General features: G+C 42.7%; 1 protein-coding gene across 3 annotated transcripts in view; it reads right to left on the reverse strand.

Moving 5' to 3' along the window:
- Window positions 1-7,700: 7,700 nt before the first annotated feature.
- Window positions 7,701-19,260, reverse strand: part of Sorl1 (sortilin related receptor 1) — a 162,637-nt gene continuing 151,077 nt past the window's right edge. For all 3 annotated transcript variants that reach the window (XM_046438730.2, XM_046438729.2, XM_058577154.1), the window contains 5 exons: window positions 18,900-19,074; window positions 17,894-18,000; window positions 15,309-15,501; window positions 12,971-13,183; window positions 7,701-11,779 (listed from right to left, as the gene is read on the reverse strand). In XM_046438730.2, coding sequence (XP_046294686.1) covers window positions 11,712-11,779; window positions 12,971-13,183; window positions 15,309-15,501; window positions 17,894-18,000; window positions 18,900-19,074 — 756 coding nt within the window. In that variant the 3' untranslated portion in view covers window positions 7,701-11,711. The remainder of the gene's footprint in view (window positions 11,780-12,970; window positions 13,184-15,308; window positions 15,502-17,893; window positions 18,001-18,899; window positions 19,075-19,260) is intronic.

Below are 19,260 nucleotides of genomic sequence, written 5' to 3' on the forward strand. Positions count from 1 at the left end.
CATTGAAAAGACCCAATGGCAGAAGGTGGCACTGAGGGTGACAGAACAGAAAGATGGGGAAAAGCCTGGAACTTTAATGGCTTTTTGCACTAGCCCAGGACTTCTTTTAGGCAATAAAATCAATCTTTTAAAACCTCCGTGACACGTGTTTTAAGTTATACGCTGCTGAACCTCATACTAATCGATTCATTTTTTAAGAACAGGTTAATTCATCCCTTCATTCATTCACCAAATACACTGAGCATCAAAGATTGTTCTAGGCTCCATGGAAACATAACAAATGAGGAGCCCAATTTAAAAGATTCTAGGATGGGCATGGTGACACATGCCTAGAATCCCAGCCACTCAGGAGGCTAGGGCAAGAGGATCACAAGTTCGAGGCCAGCCTGGGCAATTTAGCAAGTCCCTGTTGCAAAATAAAAACTTAAATAGGGCTGGGATGTGGCTCAGTGGTAGAGCATTCCTGGGTTTAGTTCCCAGTACCAAAAAGGATTCTGTGTTCTACTCTTTCACTGCCATCCTCCTCTAAACTCAGAATCCAGGATTGATGAGTGGCAGGTTTTATTCTACAACAGCCCTCCCACTTTTTGATGAGATCAATGGTTTTCATTTGTGTGTTCTCTCCACCTCCCTTGGGTGACTTGTGCTCCTGAAATGGAATGGTCATATTTTGGGCAGCCTCTCCCTCTGGTTGCTATCAGAGCCACTTCTAGTTTATGTACCTTGATATGAAGAGCAAGCTCACATGAGCTTGAAAGCCTTTGAGTCCCCAAAGGACTAACCCATATTAGCTCATATTCAGACATATGGGTGTAGGATGCAGCTATTTGCACCAGTGTTTTCAGGACTGTCTAAAAGATGAGGCAGGGAGAAGAAATCCCACCTATGGGGTTCAGAGCCAGGAGGAAAAAGCAACTTGCTAATTTATGTTTTACAGGCTCATGCTCAGTATGAATTATATTGTAGAGTTCCAGATGACAGGATTAAGATGAACATATCATCTGTGCCTCATTTAGACAGGCAGGTGAGAAAACCTGAAAAAAAAAAAACTCAAAAGGTGAGTTATTCAAAAATATACTTTCAGCCTAGTGCAGTGGCACATATATGTAATCTCAACCACTCAGATGTTTTGAGGCAGAGGATTGCAAGTTCATGGCCAGTTTGGGAAACATAGCAAGACCCTGTCTCAAAATAAAAAAAAAATAAAAAGGGCTAGAGATGTAGCTCAGTGGTAGACTAGCCCCAACCAAGTTCAAGCCCCAGGACTCTCCCCCTACCCCCCACATACACAAATATATTCTTCATTGAATTTTGTGAACCAAGAGGATTACCTACCTTTGTGCATCTTGCTGAGGTTATTAAATTAGCATTCATCTCCTGAGTATAAAATAGTAGAATAGTGTTAGGTTACAGGATAGGATTTGGGTACTGGGGCTCTCCCATTTATCCCTCCTTCCATTTGAGGAAGTCTACATATGAAAAACAATGGCCGAAGGAAAAAAGGTATCACATTATTCTTAAATTCTGGGAAAGCAGCCAACAGCACAGTCTTTGTTATGGTTTGAATACAAGGTGTCCCCCAAAGCTCCTGTTAATGCAGGAATATCCAGATTTAAAATGACAAGACCTAATCCGTCCATGCTGGTCTGAATGGGCTGACTGGGTGGTAACTCTAGGCAAGTAGGGTGTGGCTAGAGAAGGTGGGTCACTGGGGGTGAGGTACATCTATTCTGCAGTCCCCGCCCCCTGCTTCTTGACCCTGCCCTGAGCTGAGCTGCTTTCCTCTGCTGGGCCCTGCCCCCATGTGTCCCCTCATCTTGGACCCAGAGCAGTGGAGTCGACTATTTATGGAAAGAGACCTCTGAAACTCTGAGCCTCAAACTTTTCCTCCTCTAAGTTGTTCTGGGGCATTTTGGTCCCCGTGATGGAAAAACTGACTAAAACATTCTTCTCCCCTGAAGAACTTCTCTGAGAGGCTAATCTGGAGCCTGTGGCTTAGGCAGGAGGTCACATTGGAGCCTGCTCCCTCACCCACAGAACCGTGAGACCCCAAAGCAAAGGCAGTATTTCAGGGTTCTAGGATTAACCTATTAACTGAGCTCTCAGATCTTTAACATCTTTTTATCTCCACTTCCTCTTTTATAAAATAATTTATACCATCTATGCATAACTCAAAACTGCCTCTCAACCCTGAGGTTTGAGGTCTCTTTACAGAGACAAAGGAGAAGATGTCACTCTGCATCCCCAAGAGCAGGAATCATATCTGTCTAATTCCTGGTACCTAATATAGGGCTGGATACAGAGGAAGTGCTCAACAACTACTTCTTAAGTGAATGTTGCCATGGGATCCACACATCAGGGACCCTACTGACCAGGTAGTTTGGACTCTTGCCAACTGGAGCTTGAGACTTGACATTCATCTTTAATTTCTCTAGGAACTGCCCCAATCCTCAGGATTCTCTTCCCTCTGCTTGCTACCTCCCTATCCTAGACTGCAGGCGTTTACTACAAGGGATACCAACAGGGTGCTCTCTCAGAGTCTCCTCCTATGGAATTCACATTTCATGCTCTCTATGTTGGGCATGATAATCTCTGATAACCTTGTGATGCAACTTAATACTTAGGAAACCCATTTTGCCATTTAATAAATTCCCTGCTCAGTCCAAATGGACAAAGTGTGCACCTTCCAAAACTAAGTACCTAAGCTCCTTCGAGTTCCTCTTCCTCCCACTCCATCACACAGACCTGTGGAGACTGGTCCTACCACTCAGCCTTTAGGGACCTTTGGGCGTCTCCCTTCAGATACAAAGCTGTTGGGCAGTTAGGTCTCGTTTGTACTAAACATATCTAATGTGACAACCATGTTTGTGACCCATCTTTTGCTCATGTGCCCATGTTACGTATGCCCTCTTCTGTCTACTACTTCCTTTGGTGTTCTTCCCATCTTCCAAAATATAGACCTGGTGAGCCAGAGATATGGAGGTGATGGGAACGACCCCTCCTAGGAATTCCAATGGTGTGAACCATGATGGCTCAAAGTACCTGACTGTAAGGATAGAAGGGAGGCACCGCTGGCAGCACGGTGGCAATGCCCAGGGCTTCCACTGGCCTTCAGAGTTAAGTCTATATCAAAACTCTTTACAGGGACAAAGGAAAAGATGTCACTCTGCATCTGACATTTGAATTCAGACATGCCATTTTAGTTGGAACCAGCACTGAAGTGGTAGAGATTTGGCGCACTTCACCACGCAGACTTGGTCTGATTCACAGCAGAAGCATAAGCAGATACAGTCGCTCCCACAGAACAAAGCACTGAACAGACACGCACCAGATGTTGACAGGGGTTATCGCTGGGATTACCAGGAAATCTCATTTTCTTCTCGGTGTTTTTATTTTCCCCAAATTTCTACAATGAGAACAAATTCCCTTTATAATCCACCCTCTGCAAAGAACATTATTTAAAAAGGTAAACTGGCTGGTTAAAATAATCTCCTAGGGTATGCACCCAAATCTGTGCTCTCAGTGGAGTCACACTCTGAGCCAGGCTGCCTGAGTTCAAATCTCAGTTCTGCTTCTAACTGGCTGTTGCGACCTCGGGCAAATGTCTCCACTTTTCCTTGTTTCAGCTTCCTTACCCATAACATGAGAATAACAGCATCCTCTTAAAGGCTGGTAGTGAGGATTAAGTGAGTTCATATACAAGAAGACCTCAGAAGAGTGTCCAGCATGTTATAAGTACCTATTCATGATTATTATTATTTATTGTTGCAGTGTTGACCTTGTTCAAAGTGCTTTTGAACCACCTTGGGGGAATATTCTTTTCAGAGAATGAACCACCTCCATGTGAATAAAATTTCCTCCTTTGAAGGTATGCTAATTCTCGGGAGCTGTCAAGCAGTTTGGGGTCCCAAATAAGGTGTAGTTATGAAACCAAGAGACTGATGCTTTTGTATTGTTATCTACTGCTTGTGAAAAATTCCATTAAACACGCATGCACACGCACGCCCAGACAGTTCAACACCATCAAGGGCTGAATCAATCCCTGGGTAACTAATAGGTTCTGCCTCTGCTAAGAAGAGATTGAAAAATAAGTCTTAATTATGAAACCTCGTCATCTGATCGATCCTGAAGGTTTTACGGATTGGTGTACAATCAAAGGGCACTTTTCATAAAAGGCTGATTTACATTTAAATCTGAGTCTTTTTTCTTCCTCAAAGTTTGCTGATGCCAAGTTTTAAGTATGAAATGTCATTGTTTTCATACAAGGATTCCCAAACATTATCAGTTGTCATTAAGGCATTAAATAGGGTTGCGACATTACAATTATAACATTAGCATTTTAAAAAGCATAACACCATTGTTCTTCTGTAAATGGTTGCAAGCTCACATTACCCTACACATAATCTTTTCTTAAAATTAATGGGGCTCTAGCATCAAAGCCAGTTGGGGCGGTATGAAAAGAGGGGCAACCATTTTCCTGCTGGGATCCTAGTGGCCTCCTGATAGCCCTCTTATTGTCCACAGAATGTGTTCTGATACTGAGCCTCGCTGTGCACAGGTGAGGAAAATATGCACTGGAAATCCTTCCCCAAGATGCAAAGGATTTTGATAAAATTTATCTTTTATTGCAAAGTCAAAGACTCCTCTGAGTTCCTAATTATGGAACTCTTTACAAAAGCATTTACCAATAAAAATGAAAAAGGCTTCGTTGCTCTCCCATGAGCAGGGAATATCGTGTTCTATGTAAATGACTTCATGAAGAAATCTATTATATAGTCTCCAAACATCATTGTAATCCTTCTAGTGGGAATGTTTTTAAGATGTATTGACTGTGTCCTAGGAGTCCCTGAACAGTGTCATTGTAACAGACCTCTAGTATTGTACCCACAGGACGAAACAGCATGGCACCTGACAGCAAAGCTTGAGAGTGGGACACCTGACTTCTCTGACTCTGCCACTGTACTACAGATGAAGGCTTGTAGAAGTTACACAACATCCTTCTAAATTTTTTTTATTTGTTCTTTTTAGATATACATGACAGTAGAGTGTATTTCAACATATTATACATACATGGAGTACAACTTCTTCTAATTAGGATCCTGTACATGATATGGAGTTTCACTTGTGGTGTGTCCATATATGAATATAGCAAAGTTATGTCCAGTGCATTCTAGTGTCTTTCCTTTTCCCATCCTCCCTCCCTTCCCTTCATTCCCCTTTGTCTAACCCAATGAACTTCAACCCCTCCCCCATCTTGTTGCAGAGAAAATTTGGACTTTGTTTTTCTGGGATTGGCTTATTTCACCTAGCATGATAGTCTCCAGATCCATTAATTTACTGGCAAAAGTAATAATCAATTTTAGAGCTAATATTCCATTGTGTATATGTACCACATTTTCTTTATCCATGCATCTGTTGAAGGGCACTTAGGTTGGTTCCATAGTTTAGTTATTGTGAATTGAGCTGCTATAAACATTGGTGTGGCTGTGCCACTGTAGTATGCTGATTTTAAGTCCTTTAGGTATAAACCAAGAAGTGGGATAGCTGGGTCAAATGGTGGTTTCATTCCAAGTTTTCTAAGGAATCTCCATACTGCTTTACTTTACATAGTGGATGCACCAATTTGCAGTCCCATCAGCAATGTATGAGTGTACATTTTCCCCCACATCCTCATCAACACTTATTGTTACTTGTATTTTTGAAAATTGCCATTTTGACTAGAGATGGAACCTCAGTATAGTTTTAATTTGCATTTCTCTAAATTTCTAGATATGTTCAATATTTCTTCAAGTATTGTTGGCCATATTTATTCTTCTATATCAATCTCTCTTAAAACTGACTTTCCTCTTTTAAAACAAAATCAATACCTAAATCAAATGATCACTTTCAGAATTCAAGTTTTTTTTAATGGTCTAGCAAATGGGTGCTCAACAGAGGAGAACCAACTGTAATTCTCATCAGATGGGTTGTTTAATGTGCAGGAATATCCCTATGTTAAATGGCCCCAACTTGTTGTGTTTGTTGGAGTTGCTTCAGCTCCAACTTGAAGGTTCTCAGCTTCTCTGCTGCTGTCCTCAGGGCATTTGCCTTTGACCACCTCTTCCTGGTCTTCATTTGCTATAGGCTGGGGAACCACATAATTATGTCCGACTGATGTAATCAGAATGTGGGAACTACGCTAAGGTGTCTCCTAAGACTCGGAAATGTCCTCCCAGAATTAAACTGCAAAATCAACACAAAATAGGAAGAACAATCTGACAGATCCAGTGGCTCTCAAGCCAGGAAGTTTCTATTGTAACCCAATCTGAACACGTGGATATTAGCTATAGGCTTTTCATTGGGAGGGAGGAGTTTGCTCATTGACTCAACAGAAATGAGTCAGAGTGGCAGATCTAGATGGTGCCCAAGCCCTGTCCAGAAAAACCATGTCAAATGGATTCCAAGTATTAGACCCCATTGGAAAGGCCTTAATAACAACGGACACAGACAGCTGTGACCCAGGGGTTTTAGACACAGAGTCCAAGTAGAGTAGATGGTTCCTGTTGTGGAGTACTAGTCAGTCAGTCACTCAATATTTACTGGGCACTAATTGTTTTGGCTCAGACTCCGTCCCCCCCCACTTCTTTATTCTTCATCCATGTCACCAGGTCACTTTCTAGTTGTGACTGGCCTCTTAGTTAAATCCTTCTAAAGGGGGAAGATGCACTTGTCATGTGACATTCTAAGTGCCAGAATTATTTCCTGTGGTGAATTCCTAAGAAAATAGTCATGTACACCATGATGCTGCAGGTCAGTCTCAGGAGACTGGTTAAGGTGCATTCAGTCATGAGATGAATGCACTATCATGCATTAGACGACAAATTATCAAAGCCTGAAAACCTAAGGTAAGGCTGTGACCAGGTCAATTCACCCAGGTGGAAGGTCTCCCTTGGCAGCAACATGTTGGACTGAATGTGTTTGTTCCGATATTGAATGATGGCATGAGGTTAGTGTGACAAAGCAACACAGAACGGGATGTAGGGTCAGAAATACCTGGGACTGAAGGTTGGCTTTGCCATTCACTCTGGATTCCCCTCAGTAAATGACTTCAACCTCTCTCAGCCTCTTTTCCCTCATCCATGAAACTGAATAATACACCAGAATTTCATTTTGGTTCAATATCTGAACAAAAGCAACATGCCAGAGTTGTCAAAATTAAAAACAAAAACAAAAGAACCTTCCCTCCCAACCCAGTCAGCTCCCATCTTGACTTAGAGGTTCACTTGACATTCTTTTGCACACGGCCTCATTGTTTATGGAAAACCCATGAAAGTGTTCCTAGGCACCCAGCTCCTCTGCACTGCTGTGCTTTCTTATCTTAGATTTGAAAATTGCCCTCTTAGCAAATTGTCTCTTAGATGTAGTTACAGCTCTAAGAGAGCCACCGCCCCTACGGAAGAACTTCACTTACTACAGAGCAGCCACATGACATCTTTCTACTCCAGCTAATATGAAGACACCATGTTCTTCAAGGATCCAACATCTGAGACCAGGTGGTTAATACCAAAATGATTCCAGGTCTTAGTGTTCTCTCATCTATGACATACACACCTCTTAAAAGGGACAAACAAATCGATGGTGTTCGGAGACCACGTTAGTCATCTTTATTGCACTCAAAAGAGCAACTCCAGACGCACATAGAGTGGATTTTCAAGTAGGCGTTTTTTGACCCAGTTAAATTTTTATTCAGTGAAAAAAGTTGACATTGAGACAAAAATTATCTTAAAATTGTGCAACAATATAGTAAAATCTTCAGCAGAAATCAATGATTTGGAAACTTACCAAGGCAATTGAAATTATAAATACCTAATTTTGCTTTGGAGAGGAAAGAGTATACAGTGCTTCACTTTAAATAAGAGCAGAATAGGCCTTTATTTTGCTGCAAATACTTTTTTACTTTGCCTAAAGTTTCTAATAATTCTTTACAAGAGTCCTTAAATGAGAAGTGACATGGAATATCTGAGGATCATGTTCCGCTTCAGCATTCATGCTTATTCCATTTGAGCTATTACACATGAAACTAATACCATTCTTGGGTTATTACTTGGCTCTGATGATTAAATTCATAATATGGCTGCTCAAAATTAGTGGGAAGAAACATATGCACAACCTATCCTCCCTCAACCCATGCTCAGTGGTGGTGACTTCTTCCAAAAGCTGACATCCTGTCCATGGACCCAAGAGTTCGCACATCGTGCTATCTATTCCATATCTCAGTCTTGCATAGAAAGTAGTCTATATAAACTTAATGTACTGGCTTTTATTACACAAAAATTTTACCTGAAAGGCAGCACACACTCCAGTTAAGAAAAATAACATAATAGGAATGTCAAGATACAATCTCAACACAAGTGAAGATTCTGCAGAGTTTTAGAGTCAATTCCTAAAATCACTCTGGGGGGTGGCATTCAGTTTGGTTATATCTCTGGCTCTCTTCTCTATGGGAACCACCCCCATCCCCAGTCTCTTGTTTAAGGGAGAGAATTCTAGGGAATTCACCCTGACCCCCTTAGTGGGGGAGGGAACAACCAAACCTAACAGAATGGGTTTTGGCTCTTAGGAAAGTGCAGGAGACCCAATCTTATTAGATGAAGTGACCTCTGGGTGGGTATCTGAAAGCAGGATTCTCTAGGGAGAAATGGGAGTTCATCTATAAAGGGCTCACCATTCCATTGCTCTCCCCAGCTCCTTCCAAATGCCCAGTGTTTTCAGAAGGGTTACATTCCCTAAACTGGTGAGTATGTGACCACACATGATGGTCAGGAGAGATCATGCAGCTATGTGTCTCCTGCCCCAGTCCATTCCACAAATATCCCTAGTGATACTACCAGAGATGAAATCCTAGGAGCCACTCTTCTAAAAGGTTCCAGAGGTTCCAGCCAGCTCCCCAGCAGCACAACTATCTACCTAGGTCACCAGGGTTCCCAGTAGTTACTTCTCCTCTTTCTGGAAACCCGTCTGCTCGGACATGGCCTCACTCTGGAACTATGTCATTTCATCCACATGGATCCATGTCTCACAAAGCTCCAGGTGTGTTCAATGCAGAAAAGAGCAAAATCAGCTTCCAGAGAGAACTCATGTACAATTCCCCTTCAGGGATGCAAGCACCTGACTTTCCTGGTATTCTGGGACAGAATAAAATTCTTTCCCTGTGCACTGGGAATTCTAAATGGGCATCTCCCACACAGTATAAAACCCCCTTTTTGCAAGTAACCAGAGGGTCCAGTGGTCACCGTGAAGAGTTATCTCCAAAAGGTGAAGTTATCCAGCTTCACTTTCAAAGGCTGTTTCATTTCCTACTGTCACTCCAACCTCTGGAATCTTGCAGATGGCATAGATACATCAAAACCCCCACAAAGCTATGTGGAGGGAAACAGGAATGTGTGCTTCAAAAGTTCATAAAAATATATGATTTACACTTAGCTGCATCTATCTAGCTTAAGTCTTCAGGACCTTAGCTCTTCTGTTTATATAAAATACTCTAGCCCTAAAAGGCTGCTTGTTTTCAAACAGCACAGTGGCGTCTTCCAAGGAGAGGGGTGATGGCCGCCTGTACAGGACTGTGCACTAGGCATGGGGAGGCACTGGTGACCAGAACTGGATGCTTGAAATGTCTGGAGTTGCCAACTGGAGACGTATGCTCTGTAAAAAGGCTTGCCTGTGGAATCACTGAAAACAGTATCTCAGAGCCTTTTACATGGGCTTTTTATAAATGCCACCAAAAGTTGGCAGAAGAACAAAATAGACTTTCTAGTGGTTCAATTAAATGACTTGCCTCCCACCATACTGTTCATTTTAAAGAGTTTATTAAAGCAGAGGTGGTAGGGCTTGGAGCTTAAAAGCTCCAAAGCAAGACAAGACAAAGCCAAAAAAAAAAATTCAGTCTGGAAGAGAAAAAAAAAAAAATCAAAAAGGGGGAGTGAAGGAAAATAAGTCAGAGGAAGGCCCATCATCACCACCATTCCATAACAGGAACTACAAGCCTACCCTGACGTCTACGGGTCAAAATACTCCCCACCTAAGATAGAAATGTTTACAACGAAAAAATTTAATTGGCTCTCTGTTTTCCAAACAATCCCTAGACAGAATGAAACTCTATTACTACCCAAGAATGATACTTTTGGTTAAAAAGAAAAACCAAACAAAACACCTGGGAGAAGGTGACACATTGCATTGAAGGGGAGATGGGGCTTCACAAAGCTTGCATATAAAGGACACATAGTCATCGGCGTGACTTTGGAATATTCCCAGAGCTTGCTGCTTCTCAGCTGGGAGGAAATTCTGCAGTGAGGTTGTTCATACAGTAAAAGTCACAGTAATGCTAGACATTGGTGCCCACAACACCAAGTCTAAAGACAGGCAGCAGTCCACAACGGATCCACGTAACTTTCAAACGACCATGATTTGAATACAGGGGTGGCATTTTAATGGCAGAAGGATGAAAGCATAGCTTATCTTCTAGGGAGAATAAATGAACAAAGCCCAGTACTGCTGCTACTGTGTACTGGAGGGAGTGGTTAGATCGCCTCCATCGCTGTGAGCATGTTGAGCGCTTTCTCTGTAGAATGGGTGAGGGCACAGGCAAGCGAGGTGGATGAAAAGAAAAAAGAGAAAAAGGCACTGACCCAATTCAAAATAACTGCACACTTCAGTATGTTTTGTTGAGGACAATTCAGTGGCCACCTCAAACCAAATATAAAATTTTACATTTGAGCTTCTTTAGTGGCAAGTAAAAACAAAAATTGAAAATGCAGAAATCACATACTATTTTTTGCCAGTGTTATCTATCATGGCACAGATCTAGAACTCTCTCCCACAACCAGAGTTTATTTTTCACAATGACAACGATCCCAGTGTATTAGAAAGCAGTGCTATTATCTGGTAACTTTTGGAGCTACACCTTGTTCAGAGGCATATACAGTAAAATGCCAGGGTTAATATCAACACCTATGGCTTGCAGGGCTTCCCCAGCTGCAGCTCTGCCTAACTGAAATCTAGCAATGACTCAGAGCTCTCTTCTGCCAAAGACCATTACATGACACACAAGTGAATAAAAATGGATTCTTTCGGAATGGCAACAAAATCTTCTGTTCTCTACCCCCCAACACTCTAGGCGAGGGGCTTATAGTACGTGGTATCAGATGACCACTAAAGCCTGGCCTTATATAGAGTCCCAATAAATTAACAAATAACATAAAAGAACCTTCCCCCATAAGACACCCAAACACTTACACATAAACTAAATCCAAACAAAATGTAAAATTTGAACACACTCTCAAGGAGAAGGGATTCCACCCATCACTCTCTCTTGAACTTTTTATTAAATACATTTCTGTGTCTTAGAAAAATAATAAGAACGGCCAATTTATTGAACCAAAATAATCTCACAGACTTAGAAGCATGCCCAGCAAGCACAGCCGTGTAAGACTACATTAATGTCAAATCAAAGCAATTTGGTTACTAAAATCAACCTGACTTGAAGTTCACAGTTGATCCCTACAAAGTTTATTCATTCCTTTCTTTCCTTTTTTTTTTTTTTTTTTTTGTTGTTGTTTGGGGCCCATATAAAAATAACATATTGCAACTCAAAGTGCATCTTTTAAAATAAACCATCAGCTATCTTTATCAAATAAAATATTTACACCATTTGGTTTCTAGTGAGGAAAGCTGTTTCAGGCTATCACCATGGGGACGTCGTCTGAAAATCCAGTAATCATAGGAGCATCTTCATCGTCCTCCCCTAAAGACAAAACAGTCAGGCTTTGTGAGTTCCATCACACAGGACCTGAGCCCATGAGCCACTGCTCTGCCCACCCTCACCTTATCCACCCCCAGCTAAACCCACAGCATCGCTGGCCACTCACAACCATCAGTCCTAAACTCGGCTCCTCTCTGCTGCTCTTAGGTCATCATCCCTATCAATAGGTGACCAAGCGTATTTTAGCGGTAGCTTTAACTTATTAGACAAATAAAGCAAGTCAAACTTGAAGGAAGAAGAATCTCATTGCCTACTTACCAGACTAATGGCTGTCCCTCTGACATTCCTGGTACGAGCCTGTGCAACTAAGTGCTGATCCACAGTTAGTGGGGACTGCATGGCTCGGTAACAGGGTGAGTCTTTTTGTCCCCAACAGCGGCAAGCAAAGAAGCCACCCATTCCTTACTGATTAAGCAAGGAAGGCAGCTGAGAAGTGAGCAGGGCTCATCTCATATGATCAGTGAGAGGAAATACATAAATGTCTTTATAACAAAGAAAAATAATCATAACTGGTTTATAGGAAAAGTAAGTATGCAAACTCACATTTAGCAGCCTGAGTTGAGGTGCTAAATAAAATACCCACTTTCTTATATAAAGTGGTTTACAAGTTCTCCTAGTGTTCAAGAAGAGCAGCGTGCAAAGGTTTTAAGGAGGGACGAAACGATCTCCTTCCTTCCCCCACAATACATGTTATCACAACATAAAGTAAGAATGGCTGATAAGGCTGCACTAGCAACTGGAAGGGGAAAGAGTCGCACTAAAGGGCATCTTCTGATAGAAACCGACTGGGGAAGCACTACTTTTGTCTTCACCAGGCTCTCCAGCCCAGGCACCCACACAATTCAAAATCACTGCATGTACCAGTCTGACCTCAGGTCTGGGAAGAACAAGACGAATCAGATGGACATTCTTGAGAATTTCCCATAAGCAGGGCGTCTAAAGCCCATGGCCTTCCTACATAAGGCACGCTCCTACCAGTTCTTCCCTATTTCAGGTCAAAATACACTAGTAAACAGAACACAATACTTTAATTTCGGAGCAAGGTACAAGCCATGAGTTCCAAATGGTTTAACCCTACGCAGGGAATCACTAGCTACTGAACAACTCCTCTCATGTCAAAAGGTAAGCTGGAGGCAGGTACTTCCCAATCGGATCAGTGGCCCTGCCACTTACCCAGATCATCCCCCGAGGAGAAGATTGCTGAACCCAGCCTCGAGCTGTAGTGGCTGTTGGCAAAAGCAGTGAAGCTGCTCTGTAACCTCCGATGCTTTGTGTACAGGATGGCAAAGCCGACCCCCAGGCTCAGCAGTATCAGGAACAGGATGGGAACCACCACGGCAGCAACATCAGTAGATCTGGTAGCCTGAATGGCTGCTGTATCTCCCCCTGCAGAGGCAAAATTCCCAACCATGAGCCTCCTTCCTGAGGGTAGGAGAATGCACCAGGTGGCTCTGCAAGGCCCCACCTACCAAAAAAGCTAGAAGTTCAGCACAGCTACCCAATCACCTGTCTGCTGTGACGCGTTCCTGCACGTGCATGAGGCCTGAATGTTTCCCAACCACTCGCCCTGAGTGACAGACCATGGGCCTTGCACATGCTAATGCGGTAATTACATTAGCCTCCTAATCACTGCCTTGTTGGTTATTTAGATAATCTCTTGGAAGGGAGACCTTTGTTGGGGTATCAACATTGATTTCATTAGCATTATTACTTAAGACCACTTGCTCGCCTTACATAAGAGGATGTGAAATCAGACCACTAATTAACGAGATTGCAATTATTTCCCCCTACTTGGCACCAAAGTCACTCTGAACTGCAATTACCTGAAGCTCCATTAAGTGATACAAACGAGATTCCTTTACTACAATACTGACTTAACAGCTCGTGAAGTTTTACAAGGTTTTTTTTTTTTTTAAACTTAAGTAAAAAAAAAAAAAAAAAAAATTAGGGAGATCACCTTTCCATACACCTTTAACATTTTTTAAAGTTCTCTGCAAAGCCATTTAGATGTTTATAACCTAACAAAGAGGCCACTTCCCTGGTCTTATAGAAATGCAGTCTTATTATGATTTACAGATACAATCATACCACTGGGGCTCAGGGGCAAGCCATCCCTCTCCAACACCCTTGTTGGGGAAGGGGCCGCCATCTTGAAAGGGGGTAAACTGTTCATGTCAAAAGCCCCTAAGGGAGCAGGGCCAGTCTGAACCTGAGGCAAGAAAATGGAGCTTAAGAGTCCATTTTTAGCCAAGGAGGCACTGTGGACTTTTCTGGTCTAGGTTTCCATAGGCTTGGGGGTTATTCTCCAGTGTAGTGGGAGGTGGCCCAGGCAAGGGATCTTCTACCCAGGGATTCAGCCTGGCAGGATACTCACAAAGATGGCCCAGAGATCAGTCATCTCTGCTAAACCTAATCCAGCAATTTAATATTCATGCCTTTATTTAAAATTCTCTCATTTATTTTCTTTTAAAAAAAAACTTTAGAAAAAATACTGTCAAACTCTTATTTAATGTGTCCTAGGCCATCCCAGCTGTGCAGTGGTAAATAAGAAAAGACTGGAGCTCAGTGGAGGCATCAGGAGTGAGACCTCCAGATGGTCCTCGTTTCAGAGGCAGCTGGTCCAGTCCTCACAACAGGTTTTCCTGGAGTATACTGCACAGGTTGCTAGCTAGTTTCACTTGAAAACTGGGCGCTAGTAAGGAAACAGGAGGTTAACAAGAGTTCTGCTGTCTGTTTTTTGTGGGACCTTCTCAGAGCCTCTGATTCACCATGATTCACCGGAGGAAGGTGGAAAGCAGGGCTCCCTCTTTTAGGAGGATGAGTATTCTGCATGATCATACCCAGGAAATATTATGTGCTGGAACACTTAACAAGTTAACACAAGATTTTGGCTTGAGCCCTGGTTAGTTCTTGGCTGGGAGTGAATGTAACTAAAAAGACCAGTGGCAAAATGTTTGTTAAAATCCTGGCCAAGCTACGCCGGTGCAAACAGACTTTGGGTAAACCATGAGCATGGCCCAGCACTGGTATCTATGAGTTCCCTAAGACATAGCGTAGGCCCAAATTGGGATCCAGATCTGAGTCTGACAACTCAGATGACCGGAGGGCTAGATGGTCAATTTCTTCACACTGAGGAGAAGAACTACTGACTTGCAGGATCACAGGGTGTGTTAGCATGTTAGAGGCTCTGAGAAATCCTGCAAAAATGAACAACAAAACTCTTGCTAAGCTGATGTTTCTCACATTACACCTCCATTTAAAACAAAATGTTTCCTTTCTCATACTTTGCATTCAGAATATGGTCACCTTGTAAACTCAGCTTCATTCCATGCCTGGCTCAGAATTTGTTAACTAAATCTGTACCTCATGAAATCGAGACCTAAATGACTTTCCTCTGAGCTAAGAGAACATTTCAAGTGTCTTTAGAAATAGACACATGTTCATTGGACTATTCCACATCCTTCCTCTTTCCCCAGAAGGGACAGCAGAAACTGGGTGCAGGGCAACTTACCAGACCCCAGCTCATCATACAGTAGGACAGCAGGCTCCCCACAGATCTGGCTGCCAAAAAGACATCGTGCTTGGACAGTGAAAGTATAATTATGACCCATCTTCAGGTTGGAAATTTTAAAGAAATTGTCAGTAGTATTCCCAAGGTAAGCTGTGAGATTCATGGCACTATCAAACATATGTATCTCGTAGCCCTGAAAACAAACACACACAAGACTGCTCAGGAAGTCAAATAAGGAACCCAACAGCTTCTACTACTGGTTCCAACCATGTCTGAGCCCCTTACTGCAGCTTTTATAGATGCTAAAGCACTTTGAGTTTCTCACTAGATTTTTTTTTTTTTTTAAAGACATTACCATGGAGACACTGCATTCAAAAAACAGGAATTTTCTCATCCCAGCATTTCAACTAGCGATGGCACCCACTTGGGAACTGAAGACTAAAAGTGAAAAGTGTGGCCAAAGGAAAGCTATTTCAGCATATATACACTCAAAGTTCTGATCAGCAGTCACTTGTCTCAAGCAATATTCAACACCACAAAGAACCTGGACTCTTCAGCCACAGTTCGTAGTATGGGATTTGACTCATACTAGATCACCCTCAGCGTGGCCTCCAGCAATAGGTAAGACAAGGGAATTTACAATCAGAAAGGACAGCACGTTTCTCCTTAGTGCAGTACTTAGGAAGGCCACTGCCAGCTTGCTTCCTTTCTTTCTAGCTCTTCCTAAGCTGATACCAGCTCTGACCATCTTGGCTGTGATAATAACATTTCAGAAGGCATAGGCACCTGTGCATGGGAGAAGGGGATGGGATAATCTTCTGGACTGTGTCGGAAGACTCCTGCCTGAATTCCTGTGAGGGAAGTCACCCTCTGATAGTGCTGACCCAGGATGCTGGATGGCTTCAGGCTGACTACTGGACTTCTCTAGTGATTTCAGTGTCAAAGCTACAAACATCCATTTCCAGTGCCTCAAAAATGATTCCATCCATTATCTCTATCCTCGTAGGGGACCACTGTGTAATCAGTGATTTCTTATTCACATTACATTGACCTGTCTAGTCTCCTAACTCCAAGCCAGAGAGAAGGGGAAAGGGCAAGCTATGCTGATGCCAGGACCCTCCCTCTAGGAATGGAACACTGACCTGCATGCAACCCCAACCTAAAAGCTGGGCTTCTGCCATCCCCAGGCAGCATCACCTAATGGCAAATGGAGGCCAAACTGGGCTTCTTGGCACCTGCCTGGCATCCCATCCCTGTAGTTATTTCTATAAACTAGCAATTTATATTGACTATCTAACATATATTCAGTCTAGGACATCTGCAAAACACACAATAACATAAAGAAAATAATTTAAATTACACAAACATCAACAACCTGAACTTTATTTCAATAGTTCTCTTCTGTTGGGAGTTGTTTCTTCTATTATTAATAATGCACATAAATTTTTACGCACATTGCTTCCTAAGAGAAAACTCCTGGAAGAATTGCTGGATCAAGAAGCACGAACACTTTCAATGTTTTTGATACATATTACCAAAGGACCTTCCAGGAGGGTGAACCAATATATATTCTCTGAGTGCTTTGTTCCTACTATCACCCACGTTGATGACACTCTTCCCCCGGGGTCTTTGCTGATTTAACATACAAGTGCCTCATCCTTGTTGTTTGGACTCTCAGTGAGGTTAAACCTTTCTCCTCTGGCTTACTGCTGCTGGAATTTTTTACTTCCTTAACTATACCTTTTTCAAAATGGGAACATTTATTTTGAATTGATCCAACAACATTCTTAGTATCTAAGGATATTACCATTTACATGTCGTAGCTGGGAAACTCTCACAGAGTGATGAGGATTTTCAAGTTTGACTTGAGCTTTGCTTGTGGCAGTGCACTCTGACTGCTGAGGCCCCTTGGGCCCTTGGCCTACCCTGTTCCTCCAGGGAGCCACAGCTGTGTTGAGTCCCTGTTGAGCTCATGCTTTGTAGTCAGGGAAGCCAACCTAGATCCACTCAAGACTGTCCACTACCAGGTTGAAATCGCCCAGGTCCTGCTCTCCTTTCCCTAACTTCTGATGGGGATGCAGCATTGGTTGCCAATGACAAAACAAAACAAAGCAAAAGGTGTTTTTCATAAGTCAACAGAGTAGATTCAAGTATTTCCTACTTCCTCTATTTCCTTTGGAAAGGAAGTGAGGATGTGCCATGATGGCAGCATGGCCACAGCCCCAGGCCTCAGAGTGACTGGGGCAGGTGGGCTCTTGGTTCCAATGCTGAGCCCTGGCCCAGCTTCAGGAAGCACAACAAGGGCTCCAGCCCATTTCCCTTTCTTCTGGGGAAGACAAGTACAAGACTGAAAAGTGCTTATGTAGAGACTCTCATCTTTAATGTGCAGTATAAACATTTTGCTAATTAGCAATCCCATAGAAATGGTCCTTTAATTCTCAAGTTCACGTTGATGCCCTATTCTTTCTTCCCTCCCCCCCCCATTTTTTTAAACTTTCTACACCAGCATGCTGTTAACAAGCTCTTCTCTAAAATACCATTTCAATTACATTTCCAAAGTCATTGTGAATAAGGGAGGAACTTACCCTGCTTTCATTAAAATGCTTTTCCTTTAAAGCTAGACTTTTCCAAAACAGAAGAACGTGATCATTTTCTGTTATGATTTTTAAGGCATCAGGTGCTGATAATGAAACTGAAAATTAAAGATGTGATAGGATGCAGTTAGTAGACATATATTCAAACCTCCATTTTCCTGTTGTTAAAGAGAGATTAAATAACACTAGCCTCAGAGGCCTGGGTTAAGGAAGGAAAAAACACATACCTGCCTAGCATAGAGCCTAGCTAGCACATGGTAGATACCTTCAATTGGCATCTTGTTTGCTGTGGATAGAACAATTTTAGCCAAGAAGCTTGGACAGAATCTAATTTAATAGCTCTCAGACATAAGGATGGACAAAAACAAGATGGGGCAGGGGGTGGAAGGGAAGGGGAGGGATGGAACAGGAAAGGGATTCTGCAGCTCCTTTGAATGGCAGCTGAGCAGACCCAGGGCCCCTGCTCACACCACAGCCCAAATGGGGCTGAGCCTCCGCTACTAGTACTCCTGATACTGTCTGATGTTGTCTAAGTAGCTGCGCTTATCGTCTGCTTTCTGAACATGAGACTGACTACCCTCTAATTTACTTCCCGGGGTGTTGGTCTCCCTCCATTTCCATGTCAGACTGCATCAATGAACCCCTGTGACATCAGGGTAGGTCCTCAGATGCAATGTTCAGCCTGAGTGGTAAATATTCAGTTATATTTCCTAACTCTCTTGTGCTTTCCTCCTCTTCTCCACTACTAATGTCAAAACAAGCTAGGAGAGAGGAGATTTTTAGAATGTGGAGAACATGGAAAACAAGAGCCACTCCCCAGACCCCTGTGCCCTGGCTATCTCACTGCAGCCCATATCTGCTATTCTGCTGCAGCGTGGACACCGAAGAGCAGTGTTTGCATGCGGTGGGCAATTCCTGATGGACAGCTCCTGACAGGTGGTCCAGCACCATGGGCATTCTGCTGGGCAGGAAGGCCTCTGATCTCTCTTCTACTTACCTGTGGTGATTTTTATGCTGGAATCTTTGCTCATGTTCCCCAGCTGGACAATGACATGGTATTTCCCTCCAGGTTCCAACTTGTTAAGGGTGTACTCCATGGTACTGTTGCGGGATTTTACTTTGTAGCTCCTATCAGTCTTTCTTATCAGATCTTTAACTGCAATTGCATAGAACTAGGACAAAAAAAAATCAGAGTGGTAATCAGAAACTTGGTATTCTTCATTCTTCATAGTTCAATGGCAGACAATGTAACCCAAGTACAGGTATCCCTCATCTTTAGGGGCCTGGTTCTAGGGCCCTTGTGGATACCATATCCCTTATACAAAATGGTGTAATGTTTGCCTACAGTCTACACACGT

This window comes from Marmota monax, unplaced genomic scaffold (assembly GCF_021218885.2).
Source record: "Marmota monax isolate L192 unplaced genomic scaffold, Marmota_monax_Labrador192_F-V1.1 WCK01_AAM20220418_F8-fsc00081, whole genome shotgun sequence".
NCBI lineage: Eukaryota > Metazoa > Chordata > Mammalia > Rodentia > Sciuridae > Marmota > Marmota monax.